This window comes from Hippichthys cyanospilos, chromosome 11, assembly GCF_059441005.1.
Source record: "Hippichthys cyanospilos isolate Australia breed blue-spotted pipefish chromosome 11, RoL_Hcya_1.0, whole genome shotgun sequence".
Taxonomy (NCBI): domain Eukaryota; kingdom Metazoa; phylum Chordata; class Actinopteri; order Syngnathiformes; family Syngnathidae; genus Hippichthys; species Hippichthys cyanospilos.
In genome coordinates this window covers 7,538,193-7,564,270 of record NC_142379.1, presented here as the reverse complement: position 1 = coordinate 7,564,270, position 26,078 = coordinate 7,538,193, and the positions used below count along the sequence as shown (strand labels likewise).

Genomic DNA, 26,078 nt, shown 5'->3' with positions numbered 1-26,078 from the left:
TACTGACACAGTGTAACCTGGTTATTTGCTCATCTTCGTAGTGATCAAACTTTTCTTTTTGATGGGGGGGGGGGGGGGGGGGGGGATCAAGGATACAAATAAAAATACCATTTGTATATGTTGTTTGGCTGCAAATATTAATGAACGCAGTACCAGGACACCATGACACATTACTCCCAGTTGAGTAAGAAAACAAAAAGCCAGACTGCAGAGGATTCATTAAAATACTGTATTGTGTGCACAGTATATACAGCAAAATAAGGCATGGTTATACACGGATTTGGTAACCTAACATTGACCAATTTCAAGCCCGAACACAATTGTACGGTACAAGGCAAGACAAATGCCCTTCACAAAAAAATAAAATTTCCATTCACCTGCATTTGGCTGGCAACCAGTTCAGGTTGTCCCCAGCCTACTACCCCTAGACAGCTGGGATAGGCATCTGCAAGCCCGCCCCCCTAGTGAGAATAAGCGGCTCCTGGAAATGAATGGAACTGAGAATCTTCCAATTGACAGCCAACTGACATCGATCGCGGATGAAATGTTAATGAATCACTAGCGTGGACCATGAAAAAATGGAATAGTGAAATATTAATCATATATAGTTTACAAGTGAAGATTAGTCAATGAAAAGCCCTTCAAAAGAACTTGCCGAATGTTTTGCTTCCTGTAATCCACGTATCATGCACAATAGGCAAGAAAATTAATTGGAACAGTGTTACAGGTTAAGCGATGAAGATAACGGATGATTGTTGTCGTGGTGTGCACAAATTTATGACCACCCCCCCAACACACACACTTAAAGTCTTATCTGTGGTTAGAAGAGTAACTACACCATTTTATTTGATAGGGGTGATGACATATTTTTTTAAGTTTTTAATCAATATGTAGGACAAATTGTTCTGTTTGTTCCACTCCTTCTCCAATTGGGAACCAATACGCGAGGACAACAAATGACGTCACTTCCGGATTGCTGGGAAGACCAAGAGACAGCTGGCATGTTTTCGTCAAGGGACACTGAAAGTGGATGTTAAAGGTATGTAAAATGACAAACATTTACTTCAAGAAGAAATTTCGGGATGGGTTTATTTGATCTTATTGATGGAATGTTGTTCCCATGCACTCGTTTTCGATCTGGACTAACAAGCTGCAGATGAGGGTCAAAAGAAATAAATGACCGTAAACTCTCCTTTCAACATTTATTGTATTCATTATGAATTGGCTATCAGATAAACATGCCGTCCCACTTTCACAACTGTAATAATGCAAGCTGTTGATATGGGTTGTATGAAATGATGTGTTTAAAAACCGGGCTTCATTCAAATTGATGCCAATTCTGCAATGTACGCGCCATATTGACTCAGTTATACCATTGAAATCCGCCATTGTCAGCTCTAGTGATGTGCATAGACTTAAATATTTTTTCGGCCGCATTAAAGTTGGAAATTTTGCATTGACGTGCCCGAAATTACAGTTTTTATTGTCGTGTTGTCATTTTTTTCCGCCGTGCCTTTTCACCCGCCAACTGAGGAGCAATTGGTGCGTCCCTTGTCCGGTAGCAACAATAACAAAATGTTGTGATGTTTAAAAAAAAAAATAATAAAAAATGCAGTGTGCACCACAAAAAGGACTCACACAAAGAGTGCTGATAAAGTGAAACATGTTTCTATTGCAGGAGTAGAGAACTAGTTTCAGAGTCATATCCTGCCTGTTTTCGATGTCTCCTTGACATCAAGACCTGATTTAAATGATCAGGATCATTATCAGGCTTCCACAAAGTTTGCTTGTGAGCTGATCATTTGAATACATTGTGTTGTTAGTGAGGGACATCAAAACCAATCAGGAGATGGCGCTTGAGGAACTGAAGTTCTTTACAACTGCTCTATGTTCGTTTACATGGTTGATTTCTTTGACAGGAGCATAAGACAGCGAGAAGTGAAAGGGGTCAACTCAAAGGAGAAGTTTCATAAGGTAAGATCCTCTCTGGAATAACCCAGATCAGAAATATTCTATACAATGTAAAATGCTTTTGAAAAGGATGTTGCTGATATGTTATGCTGCACAATTGTGTGTAACTGTACATGTATTGGTATTGTGCCACGACCCGGAATATAGATTTTATACAATCGCACGATTGTGTGTAGCTGTACATGTATTGGTATTGTGCCATGACCCGGAATATAGATTTTATAACAATTTAACAATTTCCTCAAGAAATAAGACATAAAATATATTTTGCACTTTATTAAAAATATACACCATACCAAAGAGATATCCAAATTGATATTTTTAATTTGTGTGATTTTGGTTTGTAATGTATAACAGTATATATGATTTTTGTACATGTTGTTGTTTCTTCATATGATGCTGTGTTTCAAAGGTACTTGAAACATATAAACATGTCTGTGTTGATTCTTATTCATCCAGGTTTTTACGATATGCTAATATTCAGTAGTATTGACTACTTTCGACTTCTCTTGTTTCTTCAATAAACAAGAGAGTCCAGTTGCCGCAATGTAACTTTTTCAGACTTAGCTCGACCATGCATGGAGTGATGCGGACAAATGCGACCGAACTGTCAAGTAGTGTGCAGATTTGATCTAATTTTCATGATTGGCCAAACACTTGTGGTTCAAGTTTCAAATGGCGTCGTAACACAAAACCCTGCCATGTTTTACTGCATTAGCTTTAAAAGATTGCTAAAAACACATATACAGGTATGGAAATCCAGTCAGTCGCCACAAAGATGTACTGATACAGGATGTATATATTGTTTTTTTTTTACAATAATGCTTGACCGTAATTTGAATTTCATTTGTATGTATGGCTTTAAAGCAAAGTGTGAAGAGTCTCTGTTTATCCACACTCACCGTTTTTTTGTACTTGTTACGTCTTTGTCATGTTTTTAATGTTTACTTTGCTATACACCACCACCTTTTTCCTCCTCATCCTTCTTTTTCTTTTTATTCCTCTTATCCTTCTCCTAATTTTATTTACAACGAGCATATTAGTATTTTCCTCTCCTTTCTTTTTTATTTGTGATTGGCGTACAACCCAGAGAAACGCTCGGCTGCACACAAGACGCAAACTGATGTCCAAAATGTGATTTGAATTATGCTTTTGAAATGTTCCTCCTTCTGCAATATAATTAGCGATTACTAGCCCTACAATTTTATATTAAAAAAATCTTGGTGTTTGAACACTATAATTTATAGTGGTTTTTTTTTAACTAATAACACACTAAATTCTACACACTGTGCTTTTAAAGCTGTAAAATAAAATCTAACAGGAAAAATATAACTATAATAGCCTTACTTTATATTGGCAAAGAATGTTTGCTTTCAGGCATTACCACCATTTACCAGCAGGCCATTTTATCGAATCAGATTTTGTAACAAGATCCTTTTTTTTTTTTTTGTCTGATGATCGAATGGGCCACTACATAATGTATGCCTGTCTGCAGCAGATTCCATAGCAGTCTCGGGCTAACTCTGCATCACAAAAGCCTCACTACTCACACTCATCATCTTTTAAGTAGCAAGAGAGTATAGTGCTGTAAACAGTGTGTCGTATTTTAAAATAATGAACTGGGATATCAATCATTGACTTTTCCAGAATATTTCAATTGGATCGCATCTTGTTTGCTGGCAGAATAATGACAGTTGTTGAACTGAAATATGTCAGCAAATGATATTTAAAGATTGTCCTTGCTACTGAATATAATAAGGCAGTGATCTGTCCACTATACAACCCACTTATCCAGTTCAGGGTTATAAGAGTAGTAACATGAGCCCATTTGCGATGACTTGAGGTGAGAGGTGATGCACACTCATCATCATTCGGTGACAAAGCTGACAGAGACAATAATTCAAACTGACAGGAAAACTTCTTTTCTCTCACTGGGTACTGTTTTTGGATCCTGGGAGGAAGCTGGAGTTTGAGAGAACCCACAACCAATCAGGGAGAGCATAGAAAAGACACAGCCTGAAATTCAAACCTAAATCCCCTCCCAAAGCTTTGTGTCGTGAGGCAGCAGTGCAAACCAAAGAGCAACCTTGAAAACACATTATGTTCAGTTCAGCTCAATTGTTTGAATGAATGAGCAATTTAATCAGACAAACATGTTGAGTCATTTCTATAATCCTGGGCAAAACAGGGGGAGACTGTTCAGAAGCCGGAGTAATGGATTCACCGGTGTGCGAAGATGGACGAACTTTTGTGGAGGTGATCAATGAAAAGTACAGTCCGGAGAACTTTCCGTGCCGTCGAGGCCCTGGCATGGGGGTAGTGGTGGTGCCCACATCATGTCCCCAAGGGTCCCCTATGAAAGGTGAGCTGATTGCCATGTATCTAATCTTCAGATATGTCCGTGATGTGGCCTTCAAATACTATTTTTTTTCCTAGTTTGCTCATTCTTAGTCTGTTGAGTGTGTTAAGTTCACATTTGCCAAAAAAAAAAGTGGAGGAATAAGCAAAACACAATGCATGGCTTGGGACTGCGAGCAAAATGGTTATGACTGTGAAGAGTTTTGTAATATGTTTTTTTCTCAGCTCACATTATTGTGAAATGAAAGCATGATTGAACACAGTTAGGCCTAAACGTTCCAAGTGTTCTTCCGGGCATAATGATCACGAAAAATGCTCTGTTAAAAATATTTGCTCTTAAAATATATAAATTTTCATGATCCACTATTCTACACCAAGATCAACGGCTATGAAGCAAACGACAAAATAACTACAAAATGTGTGTCTTAGATAATTATGATATTTTTCCCCGTTGCAACGACCTCACATAAAGTTACCATTAAAAGGACAGTTAACAGGACAGTTAGTGCAATAACTAATTTTGTGGTGCTTATGTCAAATTTTATCATAATTTGAGTTACTCAAAACAGGGCAATGTAACCAAAACCAAGCCAGGTGTGCCACCTAGTGGCTACATTCTCCTATTTGCAGCTTTTTTTTTTTTTTCAAATATTTTTTTTCAGTTTTGATCTGTTTTGTTTTCAGATCGCCTGAATTTGCCCAGTGTGCTGGTGTTGAATGGATGTGGGATCAGCAGGGCAGGAGACCAGAGTGAAATCGCAGCCTTTTGTGCCCATGTCATGGAGCTGGACCTTTCCCATAACAAGCTGCAGGACTGGCATGAGGTGCTGTCTCTGGGTTTGTTCATTTATTCACTTTCAGTACATAACGCAGAAATGGTCAAAGGCACATGGCTCCCATGTAGCCCATAAGTTTACCTTTCTGAGCTCTTGTTTTTATTAGCGTGCATGCCGGTAGAGACAGGAAAAACAATCTCCAATCAACATTACTTCTTTTCAGATTGGTAAAATTGTGTCAAACATCCCCAATCTGGATTTCCTTAATCTGAGCTCCAACCCGCTAGCAGGGATGACCCTTGAGCCACAGTGCGCTGAAGCCTTTTCTCGGGTCCGACGCCTGGTCCTTAACAACACCCAAGTGTCTTGGGACACTGTGATGCTTCTCACCCGTGAGATACCCGAGTAAGAAATACACTCGTGCTAGTACAAGACTGAGGTGATACGAGACGGCTGGATCATCTGTGAGCCCTACAAATGGAGTAATCAAAGTCATCTCGCAGGTTGGAGGAGTTGTTCCTGTGCCTTAATGAGTACAGTGGCGTGCGCGCCTCCAGTGTGGCCTGCCCCAACCTGCGCCTGCTGCACATCACAGACAACAGCCTACACGACTGGGCCGAAGTACGCAAGTTTGGGTCCATGTTTCCTAGCCTGGACACTCTGGTCATGGCCAACAACAACTTGGCGTCCATACAGGACAGCAAAGATATCCTGCAACGGCTCTTCCCCAACCTTCGCAGCATCAACCTTCACAACTCAGGTTTGTGGCTTTTCGCGCTCAAATCACAGCGGTTGTCGGATCTAGTCACTTTATATGTTTTCAGGCATTCTTCTTCTATCAGGTGCCACGGTATGACTGCCTCACAACAAGATTTGACATTTCCGTATAGAAATGTAATGTAGTTTTTGGATTATAAATCAAAACTTTTTTTCTCGTGATTTGAGCCCTGTGGATTATAGTCCAGTGCAATTTATCTAGATTATCCATCCGTTTTCTAAAGCCACTTATCCTCACAAGGGTCGCAGGCTTGCTGGTGCCTATCCCATCTGACTTTGGGCAGTAGGCAGGGGAAGCTCTGAACTGGTTGCCAACCAATCGCAGGGCACACAGACAAACAACCATTCATGCACCCGATCATATCCAAGGACAATTTAGTATGTCCAATACACCTGCTGTGCATCTTTTTGGATAGTGGGAGGAAGCGGAAGTGCCCAGAGAGAACCTGCGTGGGCTTGCGGAGACCATGTAAACTCCAGACAGGTAGATTTGAACTCAGGTTCCTGAACTGTGAGGCGCACATGCTAACCACTGCTCCACTGAGCCTCCGCTTATCTAGATTATTTAGGGGTAATTAATTCAGCATTTTTATTTAAGTCCTACTGCATTTGTGCTCGTGGCTAATCAAAATCTGGATTTATGCTTTAATATTGTAATGTTACCTGTATCTCCTTTACATGTTACCAGGTCTTAATCGGTGGGAAGACATTGAGAAGCTGAACTTCTTTCCTAAACTGGAGGAAGTGCGATTACAAGGCATCCCCTTGCTGCAGACGTACACCAACGTGGAACGACGCAGCCTGATGATAGCGCAGTGAGTCCCTTGAAAAATGAGACGACTTTGATTTTTTTCAACACTGTATGCTTGAAACTCAATTTACAAATATCGTATTCGTAGATTAAGAGCACATGTTCACATAATTCCTAAAATCTGCCTGACAATTCCATCATGTTTGTGTCTTTAGGCTTCCCTCTATATCACTGCTGAATGGAAGCGTTGTAACTGAAAGTGAGAGAGAAGATGCCGAAAGGTTCTTCATCCGTTACTACTTGCACTGTCCTGAGGAGGAGTTGCCTCACAGGTATTGCAGTAGTGTAGTCATCTCAACAGTAATGTTTGTATGACAAGCTAATTCAAAGCAGCAACAAAAAAGCAAACTTGATTATTGCACACCGTTTGTTCCCACAAAATGTTGAGGGTCAAGACCATCCAAAACAAGGACACTGTATAATGTGTGTCTTTTTTTTTTTTTGTTATAGATATCATTGTCTGGTAAACAAGTATGGGAAATTGGAACCTCTGGCTGAGATCGATCTCCGACCTCGCTGCCATGCTCAAGTTGAAGTTCACTGTGAAGAAAAAGTGGAACAGGTCAGTCACTTGCACCCTAAAACTTGGAGGGCAACTTTATTGTTGTCACAGCAAATCATCATCTCAAACTCTTTGAGTTACAGCTCTTTCTTAGTCACAGCTGTGCTCTTAATATATATATATATATATATATATATATATATATATATATATATATATATATATATATATATATATATATATATATATATAGCAAATATAAGACACAAGACCTGACAAACTATGAAAAAGTATGACTTAAAGGAGTGAGCATTTTACGTTTTTTTTTTTTTTGGATGGTCTGTCATTTACAGTCCCATCACCCATCATGGGGTAGATGGACCCCATTTGGTTGTCATCGGTTCCGTCTATCTATTATTAACGGCATTTCCGTCATCACTTCCGGCACTTTCGTCATTACTTGCATCACTAAAACTATGTGCATGCAATTTATTCATTCAAATCGTATTTAAAAAGCAAAATGACACAAAATTCTCTTGATACTTAATTCTAAACCTTGCTTTTGACTTCAGGCCACTACAATGAATGTGTTGAGCAAAATTGTGTTTGGTACGCATTTCAGTGAATGAAATCGGGACTCTGAAACACAGCACAAACATTAACTTGCTAGCCATGCTCAGCTAACTCAATGAGGAGAAAGTGTGGCTCAGTGCACTACTTTAAGAACACTTTCAGTCTTAATAGTAGCTGCTGCATACTAATGCTTTAGCACTCAGTTATTCCTGGGTGCATCGATGTATGAATGATTGTTGCCTATTTAGACTGTGTTAACATTTTCATCCCCTAAGTTATATGGCAGTTTAAACAATTCTCAAAATTTTGAAAGATTTAAATGGGTGAGGTGACAAACCATTACTAAGTGGAACAGGGGACATAGGTGGTGATGACTGTTTAAAGTGCTGGATGAAATCTAGTGTTCTTTCAGTCTTAGTCTGGCGTTTTTAAAACGTCTTTGTTATTGGGTAGATTAGGTTTCAAAAACATTCTTAAAAGCCACAAAAATCATGACCAATGTGTATTTTTCCAGCTAAACATCCGTTTAGACCAAACGGTAGCCGAGCTAAAGAAGCAACTGACATCGGTGGTGCAGCTGTCCACCAACAGCATGAGGCTGTATTACATCGACAAGAACAGCGCTTTTGGCCCAGACGAACTCAGGTACAACACGAGAGCTCTTCACACCTACAATATCCAAGATGGGGATGAGATACTTGTTGTGCCCAAGACCAAATGAACTGGTAGCTTCCTGATGACCATTTTCCGAGCGATTAGTTGGATTAATTGTAGTTTGTTTAGCTGATATTGGAAAGCGATTACAAAGTGTATATCTCATAGCTCTGGAGTGTGCGCGATAAGAGTCAAAGCAAGATGAGTTTCATCTTGGTCTCGACAGTGGGCTGCTGGGATGCCACTCTGGATATGAATTGTCTTTAATTACTGTATTTAACTTAATTTATGGCATCCATGGGGTGCGGGACATGGAGGACGGCTCAAGAGACAGAACTTGCAAGCAGGCGGCTGTAAGCTTCTGATGGGATGGCACTGCTGCACCTTTATCTCTGCATGAATGCACCGCAACGCATCGGCGAGCAAAAGCTACATTGAACCATCGAGAAGAAAGAAATGCTGCTGAGTGGAACCTATGATGCTACATCACCTGCTTTGAGAAAATGTTGAGAACAGCAACATTTTCACATTGTCCCGATTGTGACTTCAACAGCAACTGATGCACAGCATCTTGATTCATTTTGTGCTTTCGCGGTCTGTTTATTTGATGCCAGCTGTGCAACCTCACGGTGACTCATACTCAAAAAATATATCTTCATATTCAAGAATGAGAAAGCATATTTAAGAATTTGGAAATCCTCTTTTATATTATTTGTTGTAGAACATCTGACTAAAAGAGAATCATACAAAATCCAAAGCTTTGTTTCCTGTTGGTAATAACGTAAATACAATTAATCTGTTACAGACACCGGAAAACCTTAAAAATTATATCGTACTGAGTGTAATTATTTTGCCACATACAAACCTCGTAAAATAAATATAACTAATCGCGTTTCTCACCTTTGTCAAGTAGCTGACAAAGAACTGTCACGCATATTGTGGGAAAAGTGTTCAACAAAATGCTTTTCACAGTGCAAGCGTTTATTACCAACTCAAGGCAATAGCAAGCTTCCCCATCTGATTTTTCACACTCAAGAGTGCTTGGTGCAACACATGTAACATTCTGTCAAAAATCAGGCGTTCAAAATAAAAACGCACCAAAATAATACATTTTACCATACTTGCTTCAAGCTCAGCAGTCACATTTTAACGATGTTTTTTGGCAGGATGTAATGCTAGTATTGTTTTAGTGTTGCAGAGCAGATTGGGTGCTATTCACTCGTGTCATTAATAAAAGCTTGCATCGGAGAATTCGACTTGATGTTGAATTTTTTTCCACTCAATTTAGAAAATGCTTCAGATGACGGTCAATCCCAGGAAATGAATGGCCACGTCACACTTCTTTTAATACAATAACCATGCAGACGTATAAAATATTAAGATGAAGAAAAAAAATCTATCTGGAAATCTTAAATGAAATTTTCTAGCATTCAGCAAAATGTCACCAGAATATTTTGTGCACCAAAGGATCAGATTTCTTATCTTCCACATTATTCCTGCTTATTATATTCACTTTTGACTCAATCTCGGGATGTGTCAATGGAAAAAAATACAAAGAGTACACAATTTACTGACTAGAAAACTTGGAAGTGTACCGTAACCACCGAACCATGATCTGATGTCGCCATTTTCTATTGGATTATTAAAATACACACAGGTGTCATGAAGGGACCATTCTTGTGTTGGGTGCTGCCCTTTACAGGTTTTTCCTTGAAACCCGTTGTATGAGATCCACAGGCACAAACCGGCATCCAAATTGTGTTGTTCACTAGACCTTCCAGTCGAATGAAAGCGTCTCCATTTTAAATTTTGTGATGTCCATTTTATCATCTTGTAGCCTTGAGAGACACACTTCTTTTATTTGGTTTACATGTTTGAAGAGCTGCCCCAAGTATTTCTATGTATTTTAAAGTTTCAGAAAAATGAATTTAAAAAAAAGAAAAACAACTATGGAAACGGTGAAGCCAATTGCTTTATATATGCTATTGACTGAAAACATTTTAGCCAAACGATAAATATCACAGTTTCAAGCTTCTTACATCATGTTTGTAGCTGATACACATAATTTCTAACAAGATCAATCCACTTTTAGAAATGCTATTTTTGCCCTTTAGATATTGTGCTAATGTTTTTTTTTGTTGTTGTTTATTTTTGACCCTACTCTGTATATTGGAAGATTAATCACAGATTCTTTCTCTCTCAAACCTTTTTTTTTCCATTTAGACACTTAGTAGACTGAAATGTACTTAGTGTAAGTACAGCAAAAATATTTCTTTTACTGACAGTTACTTTCTAGACACACATTTTCATATTTTGGCACAAGATGCTCATTTATAATAAATGCAAACCAAATATTGCGTATATAAAGAAATCGGCTTCACTTGTTTAACACTTACGGCTGGGGCTGTAAATCACCCATTTATTTTGTGCAAGACACTGTATTTTACCTTTAAATTACATTATGCCAATTCAAATGGTATTTATTATTACATTCACATGCTTGTTTTTTCACCAAAGATGGCTTGATGTTTCTTTTTTTAATTATTTATTTAAATACCCTCACTAAGCAAATAATCGAGGAGGATTGGCTATAGCTGTATTCAAATCCCAAATCAAACTTACTGTAGTAGCATTCTGGGAACTTTGGGCTTTTGTTTTGATATCTCCTATGTGTTACAAGACACATTGCTTCACCTTGTTTTAGTATTGTGTCGTAGAAATCACAGTATCAAATGGTTCTTGCGTTACAACATATAAAGCTCATACAGTATTTATTGAATAACACCACAGCTATACTTGAATATCAGGAAATTTAATTAATAAAGCTGAAGTATGAAGATACAGCAATTGCTTGGAGAAGGTCTAATTTGGATTCTTGATTGATTGATAGTATTACGTGAGGTTTCTATACAGTGAGGCCACCACATAAATAGATGCAGCATCAGCATCTGATAGTGGCTTATATGGAGATGTAGTGTGTTAATGAGTGAAAGGTTAGTCTGGTTTCCGCAAATATTTGCTCGATGGATGTCTTTTATATCAGGTATTTTTTGTTATTTTAAAATCAATTTGCAAGGGCATTTTTAGTATTGTTTCTGCTTAATAAACGTGACCACAAGTTTTACATTAAGCATTAAATATACATAATCCTTTTTTCCATTCCATTTTCTTCTATTTTAGTGTCTTTTAATGTTATTTTGTCTTGTGTAAACACATACAGGGTCAACCCTGAAATGCTTGAATGAAAATTACTGTCTGCAACATTAAAGATTCACGGACATGTAAACAGAATTTTAAGTTATTTATCATTCAAGGTGGCTCCCTCATTCTTCAGTATGAATGTGTTGGAAAAATTAAGATTGGCAGTGATATTTAGGTATTTTGCCATTTTCAGAAGAAAAAAAAATATGTTTCATGACGACAATACAATACAATATTTAAAAACACAGATGGCGTCACATCTACTGGGAACAACCAATCAGGCTTTGGCTTGTGGATGGCCACAGTTCGACATTACCTGATCCCAGAGCAAATGTGATATTGTTTTCAGTTGACAAGAAGTGGCAAAATGTGTTTTTAAACTTTGTAGCAAAAACAATAACTTTTTATTGCTGAAAATCCCTAAATAACCAATTTATCCACTTAATCTTGCAATTTTAAACCTGTCCGTTTTTGTCACTTTTGACACTTCAGAGTTATTTTGGAACAATTCATATTCGAACCATTTACGTCCAAATATCTTTCTCAAGATTTCACCATTAATTCTAGCTCACAAAATGCACATGGAAGATGATGTATCTACCACGAGCATTTAAAGCTGAGTTTTAATCGTCGTCTTTCCTCGACACCCTGAACGCCGCATTTTTTCCAGCGAAAGAAATCTGTGATGTTTACGTTCATCGCCATAACAACGGAGTGGGAGGCAGTCAGCCGCCATAACTCGTGACGTTCTTGGAGCAGTGTTAACCAATCTGAATCGAGCTAGGCTACCAGAGTGACGTCACAATTAAAGCGAACCTACCGTTACTCGGTTGCCGAAACTCTTACCGCATAGAAGAATCGAGTGGATTCCAGCGCAGGCTTGATTAAACGCCCGGGACTGCGGTCTTCCGTCAAACACCAGCGTCCACGGCAACTTATGTAACGGCGAAGAAAGCAGCACGAAGCCGCTTTGCAAGCTACTTTTGGTAGGCGCTTTACCGCTTGATCGCATCCCCCGCTGCTGGGTGAGTAAATACGGTTACCATCACACCGAGAAGCGGGCGTCCAAAGCCAGTCCTCCAAACCATAGAAACGTTGCATTTCGGGTGCCGAATGAATTCGCAGCATCGCGTTTAAGCGTAAATCGTTTTCAATGAATTACGACAGATGAATTTCACGAATGGCACAAAAGTTTAAAGTTCTCAAATCGTCGAAACAAACGTGCCTTCGCTCTCCGGCAGCACTTTGGTTTGCTTAGCTTTTTTTTTTTTTTTTTTACGTTGATACGGACGGACTAGTTTTTAGTGCAGATAAAGTTGAGTAGAGCTGTGTTCACTTGCGTGCGGTAGAGTTTTGAAGATGCTGCTTAATTTGAACATTTAGGCTCGATCCGAATGTGACTTCCCAACGTTAACGCTAGCCACAATGACACCGTGTAAGCCTCCCAGAACGACCCGTTAGAAATGTGTAATCATTGTGTTGAATGAGTTTTCGAAAACGCGAACCGCCACCACCATGACGCACTCGAGCCACCATCCCCGCCCACCAGTCCGATATTAGCCGGGCCAGGCTGGTTCTCTGGAAACGTTCTAGAAAATGTTCTCTTCGCATGACGCGGATTCATCACCAGCAATACGGCTAGAATTCATGTCACATCAACTAGTCAACACTGATTTCAACGTGTGGTAGAACAACATTTTAGTCGTCATCCTGCTGGAGGTTCTATGCTGACTGCATGTCCCATCTTCTTCCAGTGTGTCACGTAACATAACACCTTTCCCGGCCTATGAGCACCACGTCGTCCTTTTCCACACGCGTCATTTTGTCTCTTGGCTGGGAAAGTAATCGCATTTCAATCGAAACACTCGTGTTCTCCGTGTTGTAAGCATACATTGATTTATTAGGTACACTTGCACGATCTACTGACATCCAATGCAAGAGCTGCATCCCTTACTATACTGTATCATTGTCCTCACCCTTGCAGTGCATAGTGATGAGCAGTAAAGTGAAGTATTAGAACGTCTGCTTTTCTCATTAATTTCAGGAGACAGTTAAACGCAAATTTCGGCTGTTTGTGGCTGGTCCAATTTATTGCCAATAGAGGTTGACTGTGTGGTTAATTAATAATTTGCTGATCCATCCCCTGATCGGATCAGTGATAGATGATCATATTTTTATTAACTCTTAATCGGCCATGCTGGGCTCCCAAATTCTGATGATATAAATGCTGGTGTCAAAATTAAAGCCCAGGGGCCAGATCTGGCCTGCCACATCATTTTAAGTGGTCTGCTAAAACAAACATTTCAACTTCTATGACGCTTGCTAGCAATTGCACTCCTGTAAAACTAGAATTGCTATTCTATTTAGTCTTTATATATTACTTATTCTATTTATTGTTCATATTATTAATATGCAGAAATCTGAGCTTGTACAATGACAGTAAAAGCATCTTATTCTAATCAGCTCTATACAATTCTCCATCCCTCCATTGCACATTGCTGGTGCCTATCTTAGTTGTCTTTGGGCAGCAGACGGGGTACACCCTGAATTCCAAGGCACAAAGAGACAAACTACATTCACACTCACAAACACACCTAAGGGCAATTTGGAGTGTCCAATATACCTACGACACATTTTTTTTTTGTAAATGTGGTAAGAAATCGTAGTACACGTAGAAAGCCCACGCTTGCATGAGGAGAACATGCAAACTCCACGATGGAAGCCAGATTTGAAGAATTGAACACCTCCATGTTTTGAATTAGAACGAATTGAAAGTCAACTATAAACTGTTCTGTCTGAATTGTCGCATTTTCCTTAGCGGCGCAAAGTCTTGAGTCCAGTGTAAATACAGTAGCTATGCCATTTGCATTACCATGTCATTATTTAACTGGCGCAAGCCAGGGATGACTTACATGAGCTAGCTTTTAGGATTGAAGTGCATCTTTTGTGAACAAACTTTTGGCTTTAGCAGAGTGGGCAGCCTCTTTTTTTTTTTTTTTTGTCAATTCATACAAGACATAACGGTAGTTCTTTAAGAGCGAATTGGAATGCCTCTGAGTGTTGAGTGACCCACGGAGGTCATAGGTGTCTGCTATATTTACCAGTTCTGTAACTTGATCTGCGGCATGCTGGATGGCTGTGCTCATACTATCCACTCACACTCTGGGGCCACTGCTTCCCAAGCAGCAGCCGTGTACTATCTGCCCATTGGTCGGACTGCTCAGAACAACAAGGGTGAGGACCTAAGAAAGCAGCTTAACTACTCTGTAATTTTGGAGTTATTGTTTTTGGTGCCCTCCTTTCTCAGCAAAATTTTCCTAACCAAGTACAGCAATGATAGACTTGTTTTTCCTCGGCTTACGAGAAACCGCTAACTGGGGGGGCAGCTCACGGTCTGGATAGTGAACGTAAATGATTTCTAGTTCTGGTGACGGAATGCGAGGCTTGAAGCGATGTTAAGCGATGTAATTATACTTTACCAGACAGCGTCAACCAATCAGCATGATCTTTACCTGAGCTCTGTAATTGCTATTTTGGTGATATGATGACACACGCTATGTTTATCGTAAGTACATTGCCTGTCATCAAGCTTAAGTAGACATTCATTGGCGCTGAGGAAATGTGAGACTATTATGTGAGACGCAAATACGAAAACATCAGGTCTTTCTTTGCAAAATCTTTTGACTGGGTTGTTGATTGTCAGGGACAATTCATTGTAAGCTATATTACTGGCCAAGATCGTGAGCATGCAATTTCTCGTGTTTTTGATTAATTATTACAGTATGGTAGTACATTTTTGTCTGTATAATTTGTTTATTTAACTTGTGAATTATTGCAGTTGTGATCAATTTTAGTAGCGCTGCCAAAATTAATCGATTCATCCTCAACTAACCGATTGTCTAATCAACATTTATTTTCATAATCAATCATTGTTTAGAGTCATTATTCAACTTAAAATTATCCAAATTCTTCCATTTCAGCCACCCGCAGTGTTTTAGCCATGAAATGTTAATAAATGGCATTCATTCATACATTCATTCAGTCTTTCATTCATTCATTCTGATTTTTGTATTCATTCATTAAAGTAGGCTGACTATTTTCTGTCATTATTCAAACTATTATATTTGCAAACTATTTGCATAAATATATATATATATATATATATATATATATATATATGCAAAGAGCTTGGTGAATACGCCATCAATCTCTCTTATGTGATATTGCTTAGTTGTTAGGTGTTAATCACTCAACAATACCAAATAAACAAATTTTGGTGAAAAAAGTCAAATTAGAGGGAAAATAATTTTGTAATACTTTTTAGTATTGAAAAAAAAATGATTGATCAAATATGCTATAGAATAATAACTTCTCAAAGAAATTCAATTGCAACGGCCCCACTTTTGGCATTCAATTTCTATAGTCTAAAATGTATAAAAAATGTGACAAATTTTCATTTAACTGCATGAAATGTAATCTAAAGTTAAACGTTTTTGCCTGCTCTATTTATTTGCAAATGTGCTGTCTCTACAATTGAATATTTGTAGCCTAATTATAGTAAGCTAATTGTTGTCTAGTATTTTTTAAAATCACTAAACAATATTAAATACACAACTAAAACTTCAGCAGTTTTTTAACTAATTGATCAAATATTAGTGACAGCCATATATCTCAGTAAGTTTGGGTCATTAGGAGAAAACACCAGAGCAAAACTTTGTATTGTTGTTTCATAGCCTTGTTGTGTTTTGTGATACTACATCCAACGTGTCCTTATGTTTCCTCAGGTGGGATCAGTGTCACAAATCCTGTGAGTGTGTGGTCACACTGCGGGTCATTAAAAGCAGGGCAAGTAGCCCAGAAGCCCTCGCAGTCTATGGGAACTGCTACGGCAGGTAACCATGTCACACACGTGATTTCAAACAGTAGCACTTGCTGTCTCAGTTCACTGGTGTAGAAATTAACTATGTATGCAGTACATGTACTAGTAATGTGCTGTCATGCAATACGTTTGCACACACTAAAGAAAAGAGCATTAACTCAATTTAAATGACGATGAAATTGCGACCAATCCATGACTTCAGCATGATGATTGAAATGATCGCGTAGCTGCATAAAAATGCATCATTGTTTCTGTTTGTGTTTTGATTAAAATTGACTTAAAATCGTCACAAGGATAACACTGATAAATGTCTTCACTACTGCCTCTCCTTACCATGATTTTAGTTGCACTTAAAAGTGTGCATGAATGACAATTGAGATGTGATGAATGCGGCAGTAGAACGTATTAAAAAGACAACCAATCAAGCAAGCCATCACTATCTAAATAACTCTCATTATACTTTTATTTATTTTTGATTAGCGTTCAATTAAACAGGAAGTTAGTCATAGTAAAAATGGCAAGTATTGTAATTGCACACATTATGTGTTGCTACAATTTCTCACAACATTAAGATGCTGTTCAGACCTCTTGATTAATTTTCTACGACCGTACTTCTTGAACCCTGAGTTTAAACAAAAGGTGTAAAATGCAAAGTGCATGCGAGCCCCCATAAAAGCAGCAAAGGCATTAATTCGACATTCACTTATGGAGGCAGCATTTCATCACTAAGAAGCAAAATTACAATGGTCAATTAAGTATGGAAATATGTTGTTGTTTGGTTATGGAAAATAGAATAAACACTTTACATGATGTACCTGTGTATGCCACAGGTGCCAATTGCCCCAAGTAGTAAGTTTTACTTGAAAAGTTTTTTGTTTTAATCACTTAGCCCAAGCAAGTCAAACCAGGAGGCTAAATGCATCCTATTTTCAAATTTCAATTGGTCTGCCATATGTTTTTTTTTTTTTAAACTGTCTTCAAAATTCCACTGCTTTGTCTTATGTTATTTAATTTTGGAAACCATCACTGTCTCCTTGCATTTAAACTCATTGAGCTTGACATTAAGTTTCACCAACCTGGCAAATGCAGATTATTTTCACCTGTTGCAGTTGACGCACTAACTTTTGCAGGCCAGTTTGGCATGTTGAATTTTGCGTGGATATTTAAGTGCCTCAAATATTTAATTTCATATGCATTTAAATAATGTTGTAAGATGAGTTTTATTCATGTGATTTGTGCGTGCAAAGTGGCACATTTGGCCCCAGAAGCAAAGTATTTGTTGTAGTAAGTCTGAAGATAGTACGAGTGTTTCATTGTGAATATTATCATCCAAATATATTTCCATGCAAACATATTGCTTTGGTTTGACAAAGTCTGTTTTACCTAAGTGCTTTGTGATGTTCATTACTGAAACTGTTGCTATGATAAGTTAAGTGTCAGTCTATTAATAGTGAAGCAGAAGTAATTAAAGTTTGCAAGCGAGTCACCCGGAAGTGCTTTGTTGGCTGCTAGAATAGCTTAGCGGCATTTTGATGAATTTGCTTTGTGAAGTGTACATTTTCATCCAATGTTGGATGCACTTGCCTAATGGCTCTTTTAAAACAACGCAGTCACGCCCACAACAAGTGTACAAAGATATGCGCAAAGACAGATTTGTTTGAAGAAAAATAAAACAAAAGAAAAGCAGGAAAAACCTGCATATTTATTTATTCACATTTATTACGATCACGTTTGTGCAAAATAGTCTTTCACAACTACAGAAGTGTCAACAATATGCCAACTTCTCTAAAAGCAAAACTTCAAAATGCGCCACTGAACTGTGGAATAGCGCTTTCTGTGTCTCGTTGCCATGGAGACAAGACTTGGTTTACTGTACAAACATACAGTGGAGGAATACAGGCACAGCTGCTACATTTGGTTTTCACGGCGCTTTCCTCGTGCAATTCCTAACTCACGTGCAGCCATGGTGCACTGCATTGTGGTAAAAATGCATTGTGAAAAAGGGCCTTCACATCTTGGGAATCAGAAATTAGCGGAGAGCAGCCCAAATGCAATCCAGGGGATGCTTCTTGAGGGCCAATAACTTTTATTATAACATTCTGAATGCTAATGCTGATTTTGAATAAAAATCCTAGCCAATTTCTTCATGCGTGTAGTATGACATGCTGGAGCTAGCTAATGATGTACAAATGTGGGAGCCAGAGGGCCATATTTTCCTGATGAACTTTTCTCCAAATATTTGACACAGTTAACGATTCCCCAGCACTAGAACACTAGTAATCTTAGTCTGAGGATACACAGGATAGGTTACAGTCATGGATGTTATCCTCAGATTCCTTCAGATTTTGAAACGATTTTTGTCGTAGTAAAGAATGGAATTAAATGATTGTGGGACTGTCACCAAATGGATTTTTATATTGATTATTTCATCGACTAATCAAGTTACCACCCTCCCCCAGTTTTTAAAAATAATTTGATGTTGAACGTGAGGTTTTGTTTTGCTTGTTTTCAATTTTTTTTCTTTATGTCTTTCCTTGACAATCTGCATACAATTCCTTATAAATTTACTTAGTGCACGTCCAACGTCTACATGGATTCCAGAAAATAATTGTCTGCTTCCAATATAACTACGCCTCTCTCACACCAATTTAATAAAGTGGTGGCCAATCAAGTCCACCGTGTTCACACCCACAACTGTGCAAAGTGCTCGTTTTTAACTGCGTAAAGCTGTGAGCTTCTGAGAAAATATTGAAAACTTTGTCTTAACCACTTCCGCGTAAAGTTTGACAGCTTGCATGCAAGCTTTGCATTGGGCACAAAACAGAGACCATGGATGGGTGGATGGATGGATGGATGGATGAATGAATAAATGGATGGATGGATGGATGGATGGATGGATGGATGGATGGACGGACAAATGAACAGACAAACGAATGACCGGATGGACTACGTGTGTTTGATCAAAGGGCATGTTTGACGAAAGATTTGCCCTTTTCCAAGATATTTGTATTGGCACTTAAGCTTGCACTGTAATCCCACATCCTAGATTTGAGTTGGTCTAAATACATACGCTTCATTATGTTGAAACCCTTGCTGGGAATAGTTGGATCAGGTCCACCTGTGGCTCTTGAGATCAAGTCATCAAATAGCAAAGCTAAGATTAATGTGAAGCAGTTTGCAGCTGATGACTGAAAGCAAGCAAAGAGAGGCGTCAGGGTGGGCTCAGCAATGTCCTATCTGCTCACATTTCAGAGTATATTTAGACACTTGTTAAAGCCAAACCCTGCACAGCTCGGATGCTATCATCTCAACTGCGTGTCTCTTTTCACCATTAATAACTTGTATATACAAGTACCTTTGCCAGTATCTTTAGAATTACAGTGGAATCTCCAAATTTGACCCCAAAGGTTAAGGGTGCATCCTATACACAGATGTGTCTTATATTTGGGGAATTGCGGTACATTTTTCTCGGCTCAACTACCACCATCGTCAAACTGTTTTAATTAACATGTTAGTTTTCATAGCTTTCCATGGCTAATAAAGCAGATATTTGTAGTTTCGGTTTTGTTGAGCAGGGCAAATTCTGCTGAAAAATAAAGATGAGAACATAAATGTTTAAAATGGAGAAATATGAACCAATAGGAAACTACTGTATAGATAACATGGAATAAGACATTTTACACTTTACAAGGCATATTCATCTGCTGTCAAGATGGCATGATTAAGCAGCTCACACTGCAATTTATTGTCCGTGTGATGCTAAAGAATTTGAATATGAATATTTAATTAAGCACTTAAATTTTTTCTTGAGAATTATCTAATTAGCGAATCACTCAACAGTTAGTACGTTTATTAGAAAATGCAAAATTCAAAATGTAATAACCTTTTCAAGCATATTTTTTGTAATATAAAATAGAAAATATTGAAGCTTCAATTTATTAAAAAATTATGATTATTACAAAATTCCCATTTACTTACACTGATTTCAGAACAAGTCAATTTAGGACAATGTATGTCATAAAAAGTACCATCCATTTTCAATAGCCGCTTATTCTCACTAAGGTCTCTGCCATAAAAGCCTTAATCCTCAACCAAGCCTTAAAAAACTGTGACACTGCTTTAAACGTCAACATAAACACAAATACAATGGTAGTCATGGAAACCACCAACTTGCACGACAGGGTGGGAATGAGAATTCCAAAGTATCCAAAGTATATGTGTTCTGTCGTTTCCTTGGTGACTCTCATTTTGAGGGTGAAATCTATCGTGTTCTCTGATTCGTTCTGATGTTAATATGTTCAGCAACCAGCTGTGAAAGCAGCTGTGTTCACTAAGCAATGCTAGCGATGGCGGAAATGCAGCTTCAAAATGCTTCAATGAACCAGTTAGTGTATTTTTAACTCCTCTAGATAGTACAGTACTGTTGGTTTAAAAAAAAAAAAAGTAGTTTAAAAAATAGTGAGTGTACTTTCAGCTCTATGTCTAATGGAGAGCGCCATCTAGAGGAGTCCAAAAATACAACTGTTTCATAAAGCATCTTGAAGCTGCATTTCCCTACTCGTTTTCTGTTAGACCAAAATTATCAAGTTGAATTTAGTTTAAATCAAAGGAAATTAAGTGTCATCTCACTGATCAGGTCCATAAATTATTTGGATGATAACTCAATAGCATTTTTGTCTTCATAGGCCATCACAATGGAATTGATAGAACGGTCAAGATGTGAGTCTTTACAAGTGTAAATTTACCAAACTATTCTTCAGTTATTGACTAGATCTTAATGCTGGATTCTTGTGGACATTTATGGACATTTTGAGTTTTTTCCTTGGCAGAGGCTTTTTTTTTCCCAGGCCCTCACAACTTACTGTAAGTGGCTACTTGTAGGCGTGTCTTTTTGCTTTCACCTTTGCCTGCATGAACTGAAAAGCCTTCTCTATTTGGTTGTGATCCTGACCACTAAAGAATATTGAATTTGTTTGCCTCCAAAAATCTTGTCAGATAACTAGGTCGTTGCACCAATGCAATGTGAACTCGTTCATTGTTGCCAAGTTTTTGTTATTAACCTGTCAAGCAGTACTCAACACAATGCCCAGCACAGCCTGGCCTTCATTTGTGTATTTTGGCCAGCAGTAAATGTTGGCATATCCCCAGAATGCCAACTGCCTGCCTAATCCATTTCTGAATTATTGATAAACGTTTGGTCCGAGAGAAAGCCAAAGAAAGAGGGGAGTAGAGAGAAAGTGTTGAGAAACCTTAAAAGAAAAGAAAATTTCTCTGCGATTAAGTGCTGTAGCTACACTCAAAAGAGTAGGCAAGCTGCCAAAAGAGTAAAAAAAGGACACTGTATTGTATGGTGGACCAAGACACATTGAGGCAGATATAGAAGAAATAGGAGCCTCCCAAACTGAACTCAACACGGATCAGCAACACCAGACACTTTTATTTATTCAAATGCTGCTGCACATGGAGCCCCGTTCATTGGATCAGCACAGCAACAGTAGTGACCGACTGGCCTCACCGCCAAAATTAGGACTCTCCCGGTGAATTTGTGGAAGGACGTATCAATGTTTTGTAATGTCAGCTCGTTTACTGACTTATTTGATGAGTCTGTATATAGAGTGAAACCCCCACAGTCACATTTTGTCTTTGACGCTGGAATATGAAATGTATTTCTCACATACTGAGAAGCAAGTTACAGCTCTATTGCTGTCATCGCCCTGTTGCTGTCACCGTGTCCTTCTTTGGTAAAATCAGAAAATAAATCAGTATGAATGCACAATAAGCTTAATGAGGGTCTAAGAAGTCTCTTTTTGTCTTGTGCCAAACGAGAAAAGACAGTGACACCAGTGTAATCTGTGCAAAGCTAATGGAAATGTGATGTGTTTGAAATGCTTTTATAAGTAGGCCAATGGAAAATATTACAACTTCATAAGCGTTCAGGACTACCATAAAAATAAGTCATGTATTTTTGGGGCAATATGAACCTTTATTCAGCTGAATTTTTGCTTTGACTGTTGAACAAAAATGTGAAACGTGAGCCATTATGGTTGCAGTAAATTCAACTTACTTTACAACTAGCAACATTTGGCAGATAGCAGAAAACTCCCCAAAAGTTGTTGAATGCCTCTTCTCATGTTAACTGCAAATGAAACATGAAATTGCAGCTTGTGTTTGGAAAGGCCATAGTGTCAAAAAAGTAATCGAAGATGTCGTAAACAAGATAACTTTTATGCAGCTTTGTTACAACACTTTAAGCAATGGATATTTGACAACAAATGGCGCAGCAACACATAGATCACTCAACTGTATAATGACTCACCTAAATAATAAGAAACAGAAATCCAAAGCACAATTGGCAAGACAGAATTTAACTTTGTGGCAGCCCGACAGTTATATGAAATTTATGTTGTGGCTTATTCATTTTCTGATGTATTTCATTCGGTTATTTGGCTAGTTAGAATTCCGCCTGTATGTTGCAGCTATGTTGCTGGGAGCAAAGTTGCCTTCAAAGACAAGACTTCTAAATTGTAAATAAGTCATTACCTGCTTATTTCTTAAACAATTTTCTAGAGTTTTACTAAAAAATGTCCAAAAATATTGCTATGTATGAAAAGCTATTGCCAGTTACCTTGTTGTTGTTTATTGTGCTTGATAGTGCAGTTTGACTCAATTTCAAAGTGCAGTAAATTAGAAAAAGGCCTTCATATAGCCTTCATTTTAATTTTTACAATCATATGTACCTAAAAATCTAACTATATCAGAAATGCCAGTACAACCTGCATAGTTTATTGACATTTGAGTGTGCTCTGTTTTGTTGTTTTATTTTTACTTTGCACATGCACACATTAAACACTTCCAACCGGACGCTAATTATGTTTATAATGGAGCAGCTAATTGCTAGTGCAATAAACTACAATTTAAATAATAGATCTGACAGCAAAAATAATTGCTCATTTGTCCAAAATCATGGTAATAGTTTGACACACCCCGTGTCAAAGTTATCATAAATGCTCACCTTTGTTTTCTGATCAATACTGTGTCTTGTTTATTGTAAATGTTAACTCCTCCCACATGACTGCCAAGCCAATCAAATCGTCTCTACAACGGTTAGCAAGCGTAGTAGTACATAGTTGTTTACGAGGCAGCAATACGGTAGGAAGTCGAAATAAATTTTGGGAGCATATTATGTAGTTTAAACAAGAATATATCGGGAGGAATATTTTTAAAGTCGTTTAATTGTTAATGCCGTTTTATTAATATGGGTTGTTTTGGCAAGGTTAATATCAGAAACTAATGGATTTGGACTCAAGTGAATCTACGGCGCATGTTTTTTTTTTAATTAATTTTTAAGGCCTATATTCCAAAAAAAAAGTATTCTAAACTTAGATATAATGCACGCTTCACATTCCTTACCTCAAGCTGTTGTTTGAAGACATTTCCATGAACCAGACGATATATTTTTCTACCAATAAATAATTATGCTCGTGTTTTCGATTGGGGCTTTTTATTGGGAGTAAATACAAGAGTCGTTAAAAGTGACATTATAATTATAACAATAATAATATAATGATTTCAATATCAAATCAGCACGTCCATGATGGTTTTAACGTTGTCTTTAGTTTCTTTGCGTCTGGCACACTCGTCTGCATTCAGCCTAAAATTGTCGTCACTCGTCAGCACACGCCACCTTTTTACTCAAGTTTACAAATGTCTGCATCAGACCATGAATTCGTTTCAACTGCGAAAAGTTATTCAGTTGTGATTACACACAAACACACACAAACGATAGGTGCAAAAAAAATGAAAAGGTGGCCGTAGAGACTAAATGGAATGCAGGTGCAATTAAACAAGAAAATAAACCCCCAAAACGCGAGAGTTCTCTGGTTTTGTTTCAAAGTGACGCAAAGGGGGGCTGGGGGGGTCACAACAGTGACGCACCCCGTTGCTCCCTGACCGACTGCCCACATGTGCTGGAATGGCACCGTTGAAATATGTTTGGGCTGTTTAAAAACAAAAAGAAATGACAACCATGTGTGTAAGTCTCCTTTTGGTTACTCGTTTCAACCTTTTCACCCGTTAACATTTGGTGATAAGCTTAGTGGTAGACACTTCTATTTAAGACGAGTTTACGAATGAACACTGTTTTGTCTGTTTGCTGCAGTCAATGCAGTCTTCCGCAGGCCCTCTTTTCCTGTGGTTAAGAACCCAGCATCACCAGCAGCATGTCTCACGTCTCCTCCACTGCCAAGCGTTACGCTGGCCCATCCTACACCAGCCACTTCAGCTCCTACAGCTCCCCTCTAACGCCGAGCCTTAGCTCCTACGGCGAGCGGAACCGGTTGTCCTCATACAAGTCCCCCTCCTCCGCCACCTCTTCCTCAGGTTACTCCTCTTCCAGCTATCTGAGCAGCGCCACGGGCCGCAGCCGCAACTACAGCACCTCCCTGGACCCAGACCGGGGCCGGGTCATCCCACGGACAGACATCCTCGGAAGTAGCAGCAACCGCCGCAGTGAAAGCCTCAGTCGAACCCCTGTCAAGAGCTATGCAGGTTCTGGACTTAACGGGGGGTCAGCCTACACTGCGTACAGTTCTTACTCTTCCCCCTCAGTGCAGTCCAGCTACCTCTCCTCTTCACCGGTGGCCTCCAGAATGTCACTTAATCGACGGAAATCATCATCTCAGAGTGACTTAACTAGAGACTTGGCTGCTCTGGGCCTCAACGATGCCTCGTCCTCTTCCTCCACCAGCCCGTCCCCCTCCTCTTCCAGTGCCACGAGGAGCTATAGCACTCGGACCAGTGATGTGGCGAGCACGTATGGCACTAACTCCTCGGGCCTGCCGCGGAGCACCACTCAGCAGGCCCTCTCAATGAGCTCCACCAAGGAAGGCTTCAGTAGCAGCAGCAGATCATACAAATCTTCAGCATGGGAGCAAAGCACGAGTGGACTGTGCCCCTCCACGGTAAGACCACACAGTTTTTTTTCTGCACAAACTCAATTGATATGATCCAACATTAATACCGATGCGTTCGCATGTTATGCCCCAAAAGCTTTGTAGCTGTGCGATATAGTCTGTAGCTACATTTGAAGGCAAAGAACTACTTAAAGAGACCAGACTCCAGAGCATTACATTCTCAAGTCTTGCCATCCGAATAGCAACAACCTAATCATATGCTAACCGCTAGTGTATAGTTTGAGGCTATATAGCGTAAATGGATCGTGACAAATGACCTCTTAACCGTGGATGCCTGACCTCCTCTGACCCATGCAATTAGCTACTAGCCTACACCTCCGATGCGCTAGGTCTGTAGGCGTCATCTCTGAACTTTCTATTTTTGACCCACGCTTCCTCGAGGGCAGAAAACGCATAACCCACTTCCTTCCAAAGCTACACCGCTTGTAGACCACATGCTTGGAGGTGGGCGAGAAAGGGTAATGTGGGTGGAGAATGGACAACAGAAAGAATAAGTAATAAAGTACACAGTGTTTTATTTTCATAAAAATAAGAGTACACCGGAATCCCCAATGTAAAATCAAAAAGTGTTCAAATTTGGACTTCAATACAAAAAAGAATGTGC

At 38.8% G+C, this 26,078-nt stretch overlaps 2 protein-coding genes across 5 annotated transcripts in view; both read left to right on the top strand.

The window, feature by feature from the left end:
- The first annotated feature begins 978 nt into the window (after nucleotides 1-978).
- On the top strand, nucleotides 979-11,713 carry tbcela (tubulin folding cofactor E-like a). 2 transcript variants are annotated; one of them, XM_088427055.1, is made up of 10 exons: nucleotides 979-1,039; nucleotides 1,920-1,974; nucleotides 4,160-4,333; nucleotides 5,014-5,153; nucleotides 5,329-5,510; nucleotides 5,609-5,865; nucleotides 6,571-6,697; nucleotides 6,849-6,965; nucleotides 7,144-7,255; nucleotides 8,283-11,713. In XM_088427055.1, the coding sequence occupies exons 3-10, from the start codon at nucleotides 4,186-4,188 to the stop codon at nucleotides 8,487-8,489; spliced, it is 1,290 nt and encodes a 429-aa protein (XP_088283181.1). In that variant the 5' UTR covers nucleotides 979-1,039; nucleotides 1,920-1,974; nucleotides 4,160-4,185; the 3' UTR covers nucleotides 8,490-11,713. The 2 variants fall into 2 exon arrangements, with proteins under 2 accessions (XP_088283181.1, XP_088283182.1); XM_088427056.1 differs by lacking the exons at nucleotides 979-1,039; nucleotides 1,920-1,974; nucleotides 4,160-4,333 and having other exon boundaries at nucleotides 5,023-5,166.
- Nucleotides 11,714-12,488: 775 nt separating this feature from the next.
- Nucleotides 12,489-26,078, top strand: part of usp2a (ubiquitin specific peptidase 2a) — a 32,882-nt gene continuing 19,292 nt past the window's right edge. The window contains exons 1-3 of one of the 3 annotated variants that reach the window (XM_088427054.1): nucleotides 12,489-12,648; nucleotides 16,408-16,515; nucleotides 24,661-25,462. In XM_088427054.1, coding sequence (XP_088283180.1) covers nucleotides 24,722-25,462 — 741 coding nt within the window. In that variant the 5' untranslated portion in view covers nucleotides 12,489-12,648; nucleotides 16,408-16,515; nucleotides 24,661-24,721. Of the gene's footprint in view, nucleotides 12,649-16,407; nucleotides 16,516-24,313; nucleotides 24,535-24,660; nucleotides 25,463-26,078 lie in introns of those variants that run through there. The other 2 variants (XM_088427052.1, XM_088427053.1) reach the window with 2 other exon arrangements.

Bases quoted from the DNA above. Each gene is read 5' to 3' on its own strand.
- tbcela (XM_088427055.1), top strand. From the start codon at position 4,186: ATGGATTCACCGGTGTGCGAAGATGGACGAACTTTTGTGGAGGTGATC. The intron at 4,334-5,013 runs GTGAGCTGATTG...TTTTGTTTTCAG, and splicing joins CCAAGGGTCCCCTATGAAAG to ATCGCCTGAATTTGCCCAGT. The intron at 5,511-5,608 runs GTAAGAAATACA...GTCATCTCGCAG, and splicing joins CTCACCCGTGAGATACCCGA to GTTGGAGGAGTTGTTCCTGT.